Here is a 16,433-nt window from a genome sequence, read left to right as displayed (position 1 = left end):
TGTATTGACACAATCATGAACACGAAATGCAAATAACTGGTAAGACCCATTGCTTCTAACATTGTTCTCAGTAGCTTTTCCAACATAATTCTTTATTGTTCTCAACAATAGAGGCTGGAGAGATGTATGCCTTTAGGTATGGTTTAGCTTTAGATCCCAGCTTTAGAACTCAGGCCCAAAGAGGGGCTTATAATGATTAGGATCACAGCAGGTGTGGATGGGAATTTAACTGTTTCTTCCCTTAGTGCAATCTTTTGAAGCTGTTATTTGCTGTGGAAGAGGCATTTTCCTCAGGAATGTAGCAGGGAAACAAAAGGTTAAATCGCAGCCGCTGCCACCCATGCCTGCTGTGATCCCCATTCATTATAAGCCCACACTCCAGAGGTGCAGAATAAATGTAAAGACACAATTTCATCTCTGTTTAGGGTCCTCAGTGGCCCTAAGCAAATAATTCTACTTCCCTTCTGTAAAATGGATCTATAGTATATGGAATAATGAGCTAATGAAATTAGCATTTATACACAGTTGTGTTTTCTTGGATATTCAAAGCACTTTGGCAATCATTGAAAGCACCATGGAAAGTCTTAAAGTATTCTTATTTTCTCATATTGCAGATGGGAGCATAAAGGGGATAGAGAGAGTATCTTATTTAAGCCCATCCAATGAGTTTGTAGCCGAAATTGTTTTAAACCAAGAATTTCATGATGTGAAGCTCACACTCTTTACCACCCCAATATATTGGTTTCCACACACCAGATAAAAAAAATTCTAAGCTTAAAGAGTTACGAACATGAAGTTGTCAAATCTTTGGGCACAAAGAGGATAAATTCAGGCACACATGTACAATGTCACTCTGAATCATTCTCTTCTCTAGAGGAAGTCAGAGATTATGCTAGCATCATTCCGCTTAGAATCTCTAGACAACATAAGGTGAGGACAACACGTGCTGAGGACAAGCTACATGATATACCTGCAGTTTGCCAAAAAATGGCATAGATTTTGTCCATCTATGGTCAAAGCAAACAGTATTCCATTTCTTTTAAGCATATATTGGTCAGCGTTCCATTGTTGTTGTTTTTATCTTCATTTGGCTATTTCCAGCTTTGAAACTATTTGGCATAGAGAGTACGATGATACCCAACAAATGTTGGATTTATTTATTTTTTAAATCATCCTAGGATGTCAGCTCACTTAACAGACACTGTTACAACAGAGTCCATGTGTATCCACTAAAGGACATATTTGCTTCAGTATGTCTCATGACAGCTTCTTAAGGGGGGGAAATATTTAAGTGAATTTAACACTTGTGAAAGGTGCCAGATTGACGGCCCTGGAGAAAAGTCATTGATTTACAGAAGGCACAGGCAGAGCTTTCCAAACACTGCCCTAGCAAAGTTCCCAGCTCTCACCTGAAGGCTTTACTTACCACCTCTCAGATTTTGCAAATCACTGCCAGGTGATCTCAATACTAGCTAGTGCTTTGGGATTGTGTACCGCGATAAGCAGTTGTAAATCAGTCACAGGAAAGAAAAGGCAAAGGGTTGTGTCTCCTCCAAATGTGCTGTTCAAGCTGATACAATTTAGTATATGCAGGTTCACTGGGGAGAAATCTGCATTGCCAGCATGGCACAACTAATTACAAGCGCAAACCCACAGAAGGAAGCATTGGTGGCAACGTGTACAGGTCAGGTCAACGTTTTATATAATGAAATGTGTGGGAATAGCAGGAGGGGTTCCCCCCCCCATCTCGTTAATAACTTGGCTCTGGCTTGCTCCTATCTATCCATATAATACAGTACTTTATTTCTCAACTTGCAACACATCAATACCACTCCTCCAAAATTCAGAATTGTAGCTTACATGCCAGTAGCCATATACCCTTGAGAGTCTCAAATATCACTCAGGCCCCATAGAACTAGTGTGTAGGGGAATTTGCATCAATCATTTGATGAATAATGGATGTGGTGTTTTACTGGTGTTACTTTCTTAGTAATCATAGAGACTGGTCTTCGAAGTATAGCACTCATGAACACCATTCCCCTGAAGTGTGTACTTTGTGGCAGTAAGTGTAATTTTATAGTCAAAGGGTTGAATTCAACCAAGACCCCACTTACCTAGGAGTAAGACCCATTCAGTTCCATAGGACGTTCTTCTGACTAGGGATGGTTAGAATTGCACTGTAGGTTACATTCAGAGTAGACTCATTAAATTCAATGGGAACAGCTAACTCAAATCCATTTATTTCAGTAGGTCTTTTCTGGGTGTGACTCAGACAACATCTCAAAAGTTAAAGCCTAGTCTTTGTCCTCTAATCATCGTTTATACACATCTTTTAGAGGAATTCTAGGTTAATGCAAGATTCGTGTCATGAATATGAACTCTTCTCTCCCCTAGACACCCACCCAAGAAAAGCTTCTTAATTCTTCATTCAACTAGCCATATTTGATTGTGCTGAGCATGTGCACACAAGTCCAAAATAACAGCACATGCAACTCCATCTTAATGAAGTCAGCAGTGCCTTCTTAGTGTTGGCACCCAGGTTTTGGAATTTCTCCCAGGTCCTTTTGCCACGCCCTATCACTATTGTCTTTCAGGCACTGGCTGCAAACTTTTTCTTTTTAGAAAGACCATATTGGATTTATATTAACTGATTTATTAAGGATACGAAGTATGCTGAGCAGAATCCAAGAGAATTGCCTCTTTACCTGAGGTAGGCTAGAAGGATCCTGTGATGCCTCATAAATATAAATCCATTATGCTCTACACTTGATGGATTATGTAGTCCGCATATGCCTCACACCATATACAGGGTTTTTTTCCTCCACAACAGTATGTGAATCAGCCCTTTTGTCTCAGCAAGTATAACTGAAAGCTCTCTTAAGTGAGGAGTGGATATATCAGACCAATCTGTTTCATGTGGATAATTTTGATGAGACTCAAGGCTGATTTACTGTCCAGAAACACCAAACAACTTAAGAAGAGATACTTCTCGCAATAATCTTGAGGAGACAGCAACATTCTGTGACATCTGTATCAATGACTATGGTGGTGGTAGAGCTTGGGTTTTTTAGTTCGGAAACTGCAGTCTGAAAAGAAGGGTTCTTTGCTGTCATTGTTTCTGCTCTGAAGCGGTGTGGTATGATTTTGGGTATCCATAGAAAAGAGAAGGCGGTGTGGCGGTGGGGTTGTTGTTTCTTAGATTTGGTTTAGTCACCATCAAGTCTTCATGGAAAGAGAAAGGGGGCTGGTGTGCTTCCCACCTCTTTTGTCTTGAATTACAGGGTTTAGTGAGCACAAATCCTATAGAGTCCACAAAGCTCTAATTAACACCTACAGTGAAAAATCTATTGTTAAACTGGTCATTAAGCAAACTTTACTGTGGAAAAAAACAAGTTAGCATGGTGGCCTGATAAAAGGATGTACTGTGTACGATGACAGGCCCATAATTGAACCTTCTCTAAAAATAACATAAATGCTTTACAGGGTTTTTTATTTATTTATTAGGCTCTGGGAGGAAATGGTAACCATCTACTTAACTTGAAAAGAAAGTCAAGAATTTTTCATTTCCTCAGCAAATGACTCAGCTCTTAGAAAGCACAATTGCCATAAATGTTAGTGCTCTCCCTACTTATGACAATAGTATCTGTCTTTTCCCTTACAGACTTGCAGGCCAAATGAGATCATCTTCTGAGGCCCTTCTCGGGGTGCCCCACTGCCCTTGACTCTCTGAGACAGAGATATGCGGTTTCTCCTGTGGTGGTTCCCCAGCTGTGGAATTTACCTGACACTCAATAATCATTCTGTTCCTGAAAGCTTATAAATATGAAGTGGCTTTATCGCCTATAGTTTATCTATATTTATTGCTGCCTTTAACTGGAGGCTTTTTTTAAAAAAAAAGGAAAGGCAGGATGAAAAATATATTTAAAATGAAACAAATAATTATCTTTCTCATTTTTGAGAAGAGTATGGCCTCTCTGGCTTGTGTGATCTCTCTGACCTTACTGGCCTTGCTGCATTTCATTGGAAAGACAGTGACTCCAGTTTTTCTGCATTTTTGCTGCTTTAGTAACTTGGATGAAGCAGAAGAGACTTGATTTTATTCTGGAACAAAAACCAGGTGTGCAGTTGAACTGCCAGAAGCCATTCTGGGTCAGAGGACAGCAAGATAAGGCCTTTGCTGAGGCCTATTAAAGGGCATGAGATAGTTCTGCTTGCAGGTTTTAGAGACTGAGGGAGGTCACTGAGGATACCTTCAATGAAGACTGGCCTGCTGTCCGGACAAAGAAAGAAAGGAACTAAAGTTTACATTCCCCAACTGACTCCCTTGTGCTCAGAAGGTCTGCCTGGAAACCGAATTGTGTCTGGTTTCCAGGAAGAGGAATGCCACTTACATGTGCTAAAGAGGCTAATAGCAGTCAATACTGAACGGGGGGGGGGGGGTTCACTGGAGCTTCTCAAGTACTTCCAACAGTGTGTCTTCTGGCTTCAGATCTATCAAATGGCCAGGGCTGGGAGCAGGACACAGTGTTGCCAGGACCCATTAATGTTGACCCGTTTGACCCATCTGCCCATCCTCCATTGAGGATCTATGAGGTGGCTCTGAGTACATCTGGGAAGTTTCTCTTTTTTAAAAAAAAATATATTTATTACTTTTAAAGATTACAGAAAAGGAAAAGAAAAGGAAAAAAGACAGGAGAGAAAAAACAAAAAGAGAAAAGAAACAATACAATACAATATATAAACAATACAAAACACAACCTAAACACATTAAACTAAACACATTAAACTAAACTATACAAAACCCTAACCCACTCTAACCCTAAACAAAACAAAACAAAAACCATTTAAAAACATACATCACACCTTTTCCATAATCTATCTTTCATTCCCTTGTTTCCTCGACTTCCTCTCACCTCCCTTTTTGTATTCCACTTCTATTAATTGTTTCAGCAAATCCTTTCCATCTTTCTCTATTTTCTATCATATAAATATCTTAACATATTTTTTAATTATGTAATTATGTAATTATTTTTCATTAAAACTAAAATACTTATATATGCTTAACTCCTTATAACATTTCTGCTAAGGCCATAAAATTTCTTTCCACCATTTTTCTATCACTCATTAATTTTACAGTATTTCTATATATAAACTTTAAATTCTCCAATCTTCTTCCACCATCTCCTCTCCCTGGTTTCGGATTCTGCCAGTCCTTTCCGTCAATTCCATATAGTCCATCAACCTGGAGATCTTATGTCCGAGGCTCTTAACTCTTTTCCAGGTCCCTTCTGCAGGTCTTCATATTCTTTAATGCCAAAGAGCAGATCTCTGGAAGACTCCAACCTAACAATGCTTTTATTCCTTCTGGACAGGTCAGCCAAATTTCCATAGTTGAAGCTAAGGTCTATAAGGTGTTTCATGACATGTTTCAAAATTCCTCCAAATCCAAAGGCCCCCAGAACTCCAATCTCCTCCAGGCCCAAGTCCATGTCCCAAAAGTCAGTTAATCCCTGCATAGAGGGATCTTTCCAACTTTCCTTCTTCCATCCAAGCCAGGATCCAATCCTCAAAATCTGGCTTTTTCTAGATTCAATCATAGAAGGCCTCAACTTGTAATCCATCTGGGAAGTTTCTCACAGTGCCCTAAAGAGCCAATGAAGCATCATTCTGGGGCATTGTGGGAAATGGAAAACACTGGACATCTTCCCGACCATTGCCACCAAGTTAATGACTGGAGAAATGGAATGAGAGGCACCTTGTTAGGTGACTTATTTATTTATTTATTTATTTAGTTATTATCAAACCTAAGAACAGCATTAGTTTCCCTTCTCTTTGTTGTAGAGGGCAGGCAGAGCTGTTGAATTCTCTGGCCAGTGGAGTCTATAGAGCTTTGGTCTTCCACTGGAAGAGCCTGGGTGGTGTGGCTAAAAGGTGTTAAATTCCTCAAAAGCCACACAGTGAGTGTCTGTGGGCACAGAGTGTGGCCCTCTTGTGTGTGAGAGAAAAGGAAAGTGACTGGGCTGCCATAAGTGAAAAATTAGGTGAGAACTGTCACTAGGACCATTGGTTGTTTAATCCGTTGGAATGACCTACATTTGTTTTTTACCTAGGTATTTTGTAAAATTGGAAATTTACATTTTTGTCCCTATTGTAGTTTTGCCAGTTTCCCTTATGGTTAATCTATTGCTTGTTGGGCCTGCTTATGTGATTTTTGTAAATTTTGTATATCCTGTTTAGGGCTACAGTGACAGCCTGCTATCTGAAACCCCCCTGAGATGCTTGTCTAAAAGCCATTCAGTTCCAATAATAATAAATAGATTTAAGTGTAAGTCTTTCCAATGTGACTTAGAAGTAGAATAAAAAATTGAATAGCCCTTTTTGGCCCAAGCGCCTTGTTGACAGTCAGCCACCCCTCTGAGGACAACATGCCAGCATTGGGTGTGGCTAAGGTGTATATGTGTGTGCACTGCACATGTACAGTCACCACATGTACAGCAGATCCTCTCAGCAGGCATGCAGGTACACTTCACACACTCCCTCTCTCTTCTCAAACATGCACATACAGTACATGCAGACACAGGGACACACAATCAGCTTTTCTAGCACCAGGGGCGGAGAGGCTGCCTTGTGTGCTGCCTTTTGCTCTTAAAGAGCAGACAGACGGCTTTATCTGCAGTCCTAGTACTGCGATGTTGAGCACTGCGATGGGAGGATCTCTAAAGAGCAGGCAGAGTGCTTTATGTCCTGATCAGATTGGGAGATAAAGCTCCTGGGGCTGGCGGGCCATTTTCTGCGGGCTGGATCCCACCCCACCCCCCATTTTAGGCTGTAATCCTGTACTGTACAGCCTTATCTAGGAGCAAATCCTATTGCACTCAGTGGGGCTTACTTCTGAATAGACGTGCTTAGGACGCACTGTTAGACCCTTTTATCAGGAAATAATTAACTTGCAAGTAAGCTTATTGGCTTCCAGAGAATTATTTGGGAGTGAAAAGCAATCCACCTTAAGAACAAACTTAAAAGGAAACGAGATTTGTTGTGTTTTTAAAACCACGTTCAGGAACCTGAGATGCTGCGACAAAACAGTTCATTTGTGCAGAAAATATATTTCCCTTCCTGCTACTGTTATTTTACCACAAAGTCAGTGAGGCTTTTTTAGAGGCCTCGAGCTTCCTCAAGTTTCACGTTTTCATTGCATAGCTGATCATTTAGGGGACAGGCTTGTTCCAGACAGCTTTAATTAAACTGTGCTGCAAAACCAGATATAGATCAATGGAAATGATCCATAACAAGAGGCTAATCATGTATTTAGCAGTGTTCAGTCCAGTTCAATCACCTTCTCCTGTTTCTGTGGCTTTACATTCATGTGGCAAAGGCTGAGTGTTTGCATGTATTTTTTTCTTCTTAATCCATCCCATTAGTGGCCATATGCTTGGGCTTCAAGGGAGACAAGACCTGTCTGCAATCTGCCAGGGATTTAGAGACATCAATAATTTGTGAACAGTCATGTTGGTACTGGTCGAAGGGTTAAGTGCTCAGCACGCCAGGGGCACCTCTGTGGGGACTGAAACTCTTAGTCGACTGTTAGGAACCTGATCCCCTGTGAAGCTTCTCTTCAAAGCACATGCTGCATGTCAAATCCATACAGCTGAAGCAATGGAGCTTTATTAGCTCTGGGATTTAAAGACCTGCGCTAAGTGATATAACAGTGTATTTGGTTAAAACACAGAGAGGAAAGGTAGCAAAAGGAGCATGGCAGGGACAAATGAAAAAAAAATATCTAGTACTCTGGCCTACAATTGTGCTCTTTCTGAAAATGTCCCTCCTCCACTTTCATTTCAGAGGACAGAGACTAGTCCTTGTGTTTCTCTGCTATAGCTGGCAATGACAGGAGCCTTGTTTCTAAGCTAAGGCATAGATTTGGCTTAAACTTGCACTTAAGCAACAGCTTACTGCACTACAGCCATTGTATAATGTTAATAGAGCAATCTGCAGGAAAGCATATTGGCGCTCTCTGCCTGAATTAGCTTACATAAAAGCCATCAGGATGACATTATATGCGTGTATCTTTTTTCCTTTCTAGTGTGGAACACTTAAGTAGCTACTTTGTGATTAGCATGCACTTTAAATCTCAGAACTTAAAAGTATTTCTCTCCCCCCCCCCCTTCCTATCCTCATACGTGCTCTAAATAGGTTTCGGTTTCTAAAGGCTGCAGTGGTTTTGCCAAATATTCTGTCAGGAAATAAAATACTTTACCTTTTTGATGTGGTTTTAGTATTGGGCAATTGCTTAATTGAGTGATAAAAATTAAATTTAGTGGAACTCTTGTTTCAACATATTCAAGGAAGAGAAATGGATGCAAATAATGCATAGGTTGACAGCTTCGATCCCAGTCCAATGATAGCCCACTGAAAGCAACGAAAATTCAAAAAACAGTGGCAGGCTTATGTGCCAGTGATTTCACTGGGAGAAAGGCAATGCTTTTGCTAGTTTGTGCTCTCAATGGGTTGCCTCTCATCCACTTGACAAGTGTGTGCAAATGTAGCTGCCGTGTACATTTCCAGTTGCCTCATTGCAATGGTGCTTAGCTGACCCTGAATGAGCGCATTGCTGGAAAACATAGACCAAGTTGTTTTAAACATGGAACATGAAGTCCTTTTCGACTTCTGAGGCAACTATTGATCTTGGGTTCAGCTCAGTCAATATTCACCTCTAACATCAACCATTTCCATCTGTTAACCCCTTCCAAGCGATGCAATATCTGCATGAGAAGGCCTTGGACAATGCTCTATTCTCGTAAAGCTATTAAGTAAAATAATAATAATCACCAGCAGCAGCATATCGTCTCTAAATGGCATGGGTTGTTGACATCTCTGAAGTTGTAGGGAAAGGATAACGTTTTCTGTAGCTAAGCTTTGTAATGGTATGAAACATCGCATTACTACAATTGCAGTATTGTAGAATCTGACAATGGGAGGCCAGTTAAAAGCCAAATCTAGCATCTTCCCCCCTCCCCAGTGTCCTTCAGATTTGTGCTTTGCTGCACAGAAATAGAAAACATTTTTAGCCACAAAAGTACAACATGGCTTAGTAACTACCACTTTCCTTAAAAAGATTCACTATAACTTGATTAAGAAAAGGAGTGTTTCTTGCAATTACTTTTCCATCATTATCCTCATACATTATTTGAATGAGCTAGATTTGTGGTAAATCTAATGAAATCTATTAATTAGCCTGTGGATCTCAGCATCATGAAACATTGGAGGGGCAGTCATACTTGCCAGCAAATAAATAAATTTGTTGAAAAACAGTCTTGAACTGAGTTCTTAAAAAAAAGTTTATTAAACAAAACAAAAAGAAGCGATACAATATAACACCTAGTTAACTGTTCACAAAATGACATTTCACATTTCTACACATTTAAGAAACATTCGTATTGAGGCTGCATTGCTATGTGCACTTACAGTTAATTCCAATGAACATTGGGGGTTACTTCTAAACAGACACAGGTCTGCACTGTAAAAAAAACTAGGAGGAATTTTTTTGGGAACTCATCTTATTTCTTTGGAGGTGAGTGTTAAAGATAAATCTGCATTATGGTACTGCCTTATTTGCTCCCTCTCCCTTATTAATTAATTGGATACGCCACACCTTCATTACTAATCTGCATTCCTTGTATAACTGACAAGAAGAATAAAAATACAAAATTTGTCTCATTCTGCATACATACACAGCCCATCTGAAAACAATGAAACAGCAGCATAGTGCAGAAGATAAAAACTGCAATCAGAATAAAAACCCAAATCTGCTGAAAAGGGTTTAAAAGCCTAGCAAAATATTTGCCTGCCCCTGAAGTGATAGCACTTGGCCCCTGTTGATTATGAGGGTACTTCCTTGGAGGAAGATCTCAGTGCGTGACTGGATTGGTATAGGAGAACCAGCCTAATAATAAAAGACTTGCACACAAGTATTATCAACATAAACCTAAGCATATAGGAATGCAACATATTTCAAGAAACCTATAATAAACCAGTAAATAAGAACAAAAGCAGAGTACTAAAAATACACAGTACACAAATAGGAGAATATTCATAAATAAATGCTAGTTGGCATCAAAGCTCGTTGACTGCTTTTGTCTACTGCCAGAGCTCATGTCTCATGACATGTCCGTGCTATAAAAAGTCAGATGACAAGAACTATAAAAGAGGATTGTTTACTTCTACATTAATTACATAAACAGCTTGCATTTGGAACCAACTTGCAGGTTCCAAGTTGTCTTTATTTTATTATTTATTAAATCACAGTACCATTTGTGTGGTTGAGGCAGTTTTTATGTACAGCACATCATAGAAAAGAAGTACTGGAAATTATGATATTACCAAGTTCCTGGCTTTTCAACCAACAAACTAGGATGAAACTGTGGGGAAAGCTCTCCTGCATTAAGCCGCAATCTGAACTTTCTGCATCAAAATGTCAAAGGAGCTGTGCTGAATCATACCAAAGGGATTTCTTTATTTTAATCAGGCTGTTTTTCATTCTTTTTAGATAAATACGCTTATTTGCAGCATGTGGTTATGTTGTTTTTGAATGCTTAAATGAGTTGAAAGGTATCAATGGATCTGTTTATTTATCTTGCAGGACTCCGAGGACATCTCCAAGAGCAAATGGGCAGGAAAGCACCAGCTCTAATTATGGTACCTGTGATGGATTTACCCGGTAACAAAATTATTCACATAGTGTGTTGGCTCAGCCAGTAGCTAAACACTGAGCATTGGCCTATTCATTCCACTATAAAAGCAAGAAGACATCACGTGACTGTACTGAAAATGATGGTGGCGCATTAACAAGCAGGCCTGTCTGTACCTGAAACTTTTGGCAAAAGATACCATTTTCCCCACTTTTCAGCATGGGAGTTTTGGAATATGGTATCTGACAGGGAATTTAAATGTCACATCCATAACTCCATAATCTCTCCTGCCTTGTATCTTTCATAACCAAGATCAGATCATACTCCATTGCTTTAACATAACCTTTATAGAAGACTGCTAAGTTTACGTGGAAAATCCCTTAATTACATTTATACATCCTTTGATAGTTTTGGGGAAGATTCTCAACATGTTGCCCTTAATTGGTAATTTCCTCATAGTGGTGTACCTTCTGTTGATCAGAGTCTAGTTTCAAGGGAATGCGCTATTTATGCTGACACAGCCCTGTTAAGCTTAATGTACTGTACTGTCATAAGTACAGTAAATGGCCCCATATTGCCTGAGATCCAGAGTCCTGTACACACATGAGGATCCCATCATTAGCTCTGAGAGGAAAACAGCTGCCAAAGCTCAAGGGGCTCATTCATGCCTCATAGCAGACTGCAGGAAAACCTAACTGAGTACTCAGAATGGATCCACTGCCAATTTGTTGTAAAAAATGAAGCCTCCAGAGAGTGCCTATTAGTATTCATAGGATGCAAATACAAACCCATCACCGCAGCTCCAGCATTACTGGTACAGCCTTCCCTAAATAGACATTTCCGGGGAGGGGCATCTGCAAAAGGCCATCTCCTGCCTTGTAGACAAGATGGGAGAGCTTTACCAGGCAGCCGTGGCAGCTTCAACTCAGCCTCCTGGCATGGTGGCAGATCTCTAAATTGGGATTACCAAATGGAGCCTCTTGACTCGGGGACTTTTCCTCCTCCGCTGCACCCTTTGCCACATGTGATGGTAGTGGCAGCACATGTTCAGACATCAGCTTCTGGGGGGGGGCATCATTAGCTAGATGTCTGCCATTGAAACTAGACCTTCCAGCAGCATGCCTTCAGACAGCGATTAACTTCTCAAAAGTCATTTGGACAATTCTGGACTGCAGTTGGTGCAAATGGAGTTACGCTTGGTGCAGTTACAGAATATGGAAGCCGCTCTGTTCAGTAATTCCATAGAGAAACATTTTGCTAAACCAAGGTCTGAATTTTGCTCCCATTGCCTTTAATGTATTATTACATGACTTTCTTGTGGATCTGGCTGCCAGGGTCTTCCTGCAGCTATAAGATAAAACTTTTGCCTTGTGCAAATTTCGGATTAAATTTATCCTGCTTTGAACTGAGCTTCTAGCTGTGTTTTACAGCATTTTACAAGCAACCCTTTCCTCACTCCCAACAGACAGTTGTTGAGGGCTGGATGCCCCCTAGAAACGTTCACAACCCAAAATTTAGGTGAGTGAATTATATACTCACAGGCTTAATTTGCCAGTATCTGCAACAAGCCCACAGCTGAAACCCACTTGGTTTCGGTGAGGCTGTGCCCTGCTGCTGTGAATGTATTAAGAGGTTCCTCCATTGCTTCATCCCATATTGATTATGGCACGGGGACATTCCATCTGAAAGCAGCAAAGCAGCTCTTTATACTTCTTTGCATGGAGAAGTTTTCAGCACATCACAGAATTGTAGAGTTAGAAAAGTCCAACCCACTAGTTCAGTGCAGTAAATCTGGAGCTACAACATTCCCCACATGTCTGCCCAGTTTCTGCCTTACGTCCAATAAGAAAGAGGACCCACCTCTCTAGCTAATTTGTTCCATTGTCAGACTCTGATCCCTCCAATAATTTTCTCCTAATGTTCAACCCAAATCTACTCTCCTGTAGCTTAAGTCCATTCGATCTAGACTTTGTCCTGGTCCATGTGGCAGAACATTATCCAGGGCAGAATACAACTAAACACTTATCCAAGCAGTTTTGCCTGAACAGCAGAACTTCGCCTCCCTATTTACTCCCTCTGTGTCCCTGCTCCAGAAGGCGGGGGGGGGCAGAACTTACTTAGGGGGCTCACTAGGAGATGAGAGAGGGGGGGGGAGTTCTGTTGCAAAGCCCAAAGTGCTTGCTTTAGTGGTGCTGTTAAGTATTTGAAGACATACGATGAAAGCATTTTTAGGTAGCATAAGACAGGTCTCAATGGCTCCATTTCAATTATGGAATTACTTGCCCCACAAGGTATGGCTGCCCCCACTCCCTCACTGTTTTCCATTGTTTACTAAAGACCATTTTATTCTAGCAAGCTTTTCTGGTATGTGAGAGATAACATTTTTTGCTTCATTTTGACTGCTGGGATTGTCTCCTTGATCTATGTGTTTTCTATACTTGTTTTCACAAATTTGTAATATTTTAAGTGTGAGCCCTCATGGTGCTGCTGCAATGGGAGTACAGGACTTCAACATTTTAATAAAATAAATTGTTGTTGTTGTTCTTGTTTAAATTGTATACCACCCTATACCTGCAGGTCTCAGGGTGATTCACAGGATAAAATCATAATATAAAAACACAAAATACATAATCAAAATAAAAGCAAGGACAACCCAATAAAATAAAAAGGGTTTCCTTCAGTCCTCTTTTCGTTAGACCAAGCATGCACAGTCCCTTAAGCCTCTTGTATGCCTCGTTTTCTGTTCCATAGCCCATCTTCGTTGCCCTCCTCATAATCTGTTCCAATATGCCTGTATCCTCCTGAAAGTGCAGCACTGGGTCCAGTACTCTGAATGAGGTCCTAGTAACACAGTACCAAGTGTGACTATTATTTCACAGGACTGGAAATCTATGGGTGATATCCAGTGGTGATCATATGCTGAATCCATTAGCATAACGGAATCTATTAGCATAACGGAGAAGAAGGCAATTTCCAGTTTACCCCTCCCTATAGTGACCTATATACCCCCTAAATCTGCTCTTGGCAACCCCCAGCACTATGGAACAGATACAGAGGGAATCACAAGGGGAAAGGAAAATTGGCAAAAATTGCCTCCCCACTTCCTCTGACAGATTCCAGCCATAATTGGATACCACTCTACGGTTTTATTAATGGATACCTAAATCGCATTAGACTTTTTTGCAGCCTCATCAGATAGCTGACTCATATTCAGCTTGTGATTGATTATAATCCCAATATCCTTTTCATGTGTACTACTGACAAGTCTTTTTGAAAGAGGAAGGCATAGGTGTGCTTAAAAATTGTCCCAGCACAGCCTGAATGTTGGAGGTCACATTTCTTTTTCTTTCTTTCTTTTTACTGAACAACACTGCTGTCAACCAATGTACTGGCACATCGGTCATAAGCAATATTTATTTTAATCTCTACAACTTTTTCATAACTGGCAAATGACTGGGGTATGTTAGTTAAACTTTTTAACGCTATCATCTCTCTCTCTCTCTCTCTGTTTATCCCCACCCTCTTTCATATCTTGTGGCACTGAAATAATTTTGCAAATGATACAGGCTTTACATTTATCAAGACAGTTTTAATCTCATGTTTCTATCTTTTGTTGCTTCAGAACAAAGAGTGAGCAGGCAATAAGTTAACAAACAGAAAATGGGATGAAGGTCAAAGCTTTCTAGTGTGTCAGAGCTGGCTCACAGGTACTCCTGAAAAATGCAGAACTGTACATAGTTCCTTGCCACAGCAGCTTCAACTCTCCCAAATCTAGAGCATTGCTGATATGGGAAGAAGCTGCATCATGGGCAACAATGCCCTATGGCCTGGGTGTTACCCCAGTGGTCCAGGAAGAAGCTGTGCTTCTGCATCTCCCACATCACTTGGGTAACATCTCTATGTTGGATTGTGCCCCATGTGTGTATCTGGATATTTCCTCCTCTTACTTGTAATATTGCTTTCATTTTAAGAGAAAGGTATCAACGTACTATTTATTTGTATTACCTGCACAAATGATGCCAGACTTTCAAATATGTCAATATGTGGTGTGGTTTTTGTCTACTGTTTGAGTTTCAACTCTTTTCCAACCATTTTTAATGTCCACTTATAATTTTATATTGGGTGGGGGGGAAACACTGGTCTAGGCAGGGGTTGGGGGTTGACAATTGAATAAAAGGAAACTTATAAAGGAAACTTTATGGGAAGACTTCTGATAACACTGACTTTTTGTCTTTGGAATATTTCACATTTGTTCCCTGTTGTATATCAGCCAGGTTTGCTGAGTTTTTAAACAGGAACAAGGCAATTTGTTCAATATTGATATGCAAGTTAGGTGCTGTTTCACTTAGAGACCCGGGACTTACACAACAGAAGAAAGCGTCTTAACACCTTTTTATCTTTTTTTAACACTGAAATACTTTCATCATAACTACCTGGCCTGCTGGAAGAGAGAAATTTCAAACAGCACCCCTTTTTTTCTCTCCTGGTCTCTTTGTAACCAGATTGTGTGTTCTGACGTGGGAGGAGAAATGGAGTAAAGAGGTTTAATATTTGAAATTTATAAATGCTAAAAAAACAAAAAGCTACACCAGATTGACAGTGCAATAGATTTTACCTAGACAGGTTTTGATCTCAGGAGTGTAAATACGAATGCCACAGTAAGACATTAGTTTTCAGGGCTTAAAAAAATAGATATACAAACAAAAGAAAATTTTTCGGTTTCCTTGATTTGTATTAAACCCTCAGGAAAATTTACAATTTATTCATGTTATGACTCACAAGGTACGCCAATGCTGCAAATGCAATCTTGAGAGAAAGAACACTTCAATCCAAAAGGGAATCTGTGTTAACAGTATGCAACCTGGAAATTCTTTCTTTCTTTCTTTCTTTCTTTCTTTCTTTCTTTCTTTCTTTCTTTCTTTCTTCTTTCTTTCTTTCTTTCTTTCTTTCTTTCTTTCTTTCTTTCTTTCTCTCTCTCTCTCTCTCTCTCTCTCTCTCTCTCTCCCTCCCTCCCTCTCTCTCTCTCTCTCTCTCTCTCTGTCTCTCCCTCCCTCCCTCCCATTGTGTCTCTTTTTCATTGTGTCAAGAGATGAATATCAAGACAATATATTAGTAGTAATAATAACAACCATTACATACAAACAATTTATGTAATAGGTAACCGACCTGAATAAACTTCCTGCATGATTAAAGCTACAGTGCTATCTATACACACTTACCTGGGAGTTCTTGTTGTTTAGTCCCACTAATATAAATTAGACTTACTTCTGAGTAGACATGCATCAGCATGTGCTACAAAGTCTTTAATTACAGAAAAGGAGATTAAACGGAATGATTAAGCAGGACGACAGGAGGAAAACTAGTGGAATATAACTTTCTGCTTCTCTCTTCCTGAAAGCTGTCGAAATGATAGCCTCGATGCTAGCGAGCCTTTGCAGTACACATGGCTGAGCTGCCATAAAAGCAGCAGAGCCGATCTTCCTAGATAGGTTAAAAGATGACACTGTGGTATTTTAAGCAGGGATTATTTGATTCACCCCTCCCCAAGTTTTATGGGGAGGTGAATCAAAATCTGATTTGTTGCACCAGGTATCACTGGTGCATCTTTCTGCCCAAGGTTTGGAATTTGTGCGGATGTTGGAAGCGGAATGTCTCCTGAGGAAAAGAGAGGTGATCTGAAGCAAGCGATTCTCCTTCAAGGATGCTCTGTTCAATCCATTATCTCGCGTTGGTGTGCTATAGTCT

General features: G+C 40.2%; 1 protein-coding gene across 3 annotated transcripts in view; it reads left to right on the top strand.

Annotated features, from left to right (window-relative positions):
* Positions 1-12,097, top strand: part of DPH6 (diphthamine biosynthesis 6) — a 248,942-nt gene extending 236,845 nt beyond the window's left edge. For all 3 annotated transcript variants that reach the window (XM_053381498.1, XM_053381506.1, XM_053381489.1), the window contains one exon: positions 10,640-12,097. In XM_053381498.1, coding sequence (XP_053237473.1) covers positions 10,640-10,758 — 119 coding nt within the window. In that variant the 3' untranslated portion in view covers positions 10,759-12,097. The remainder of the gene's footprint in view (positions 1-10,639) is intronic.
* The last annotated feature ends 4,336 nt before the right edge of the window (positions 12,098-16,433 follow it).

This window comes from Podarcis raffonei, chromosome 1 (genome assembly GCF_027172205.1).
Source record: "Podarcis raffonei isolate rPodRaf1 chromosome 1, rPodRaf1.pri, whole genome shotgun sequence".
Classification (NCBI taxonomy): Eukaryota; Metazoa; Chordata; class Lepidosauria; order Squamata; family Lacertidae; genus Podarcis; species Podarcis raffonei.
Note: the sequence above shows the minus strand (reverse complement) of the source record. Positions and strands in the feature narration are given on the sequence as shown.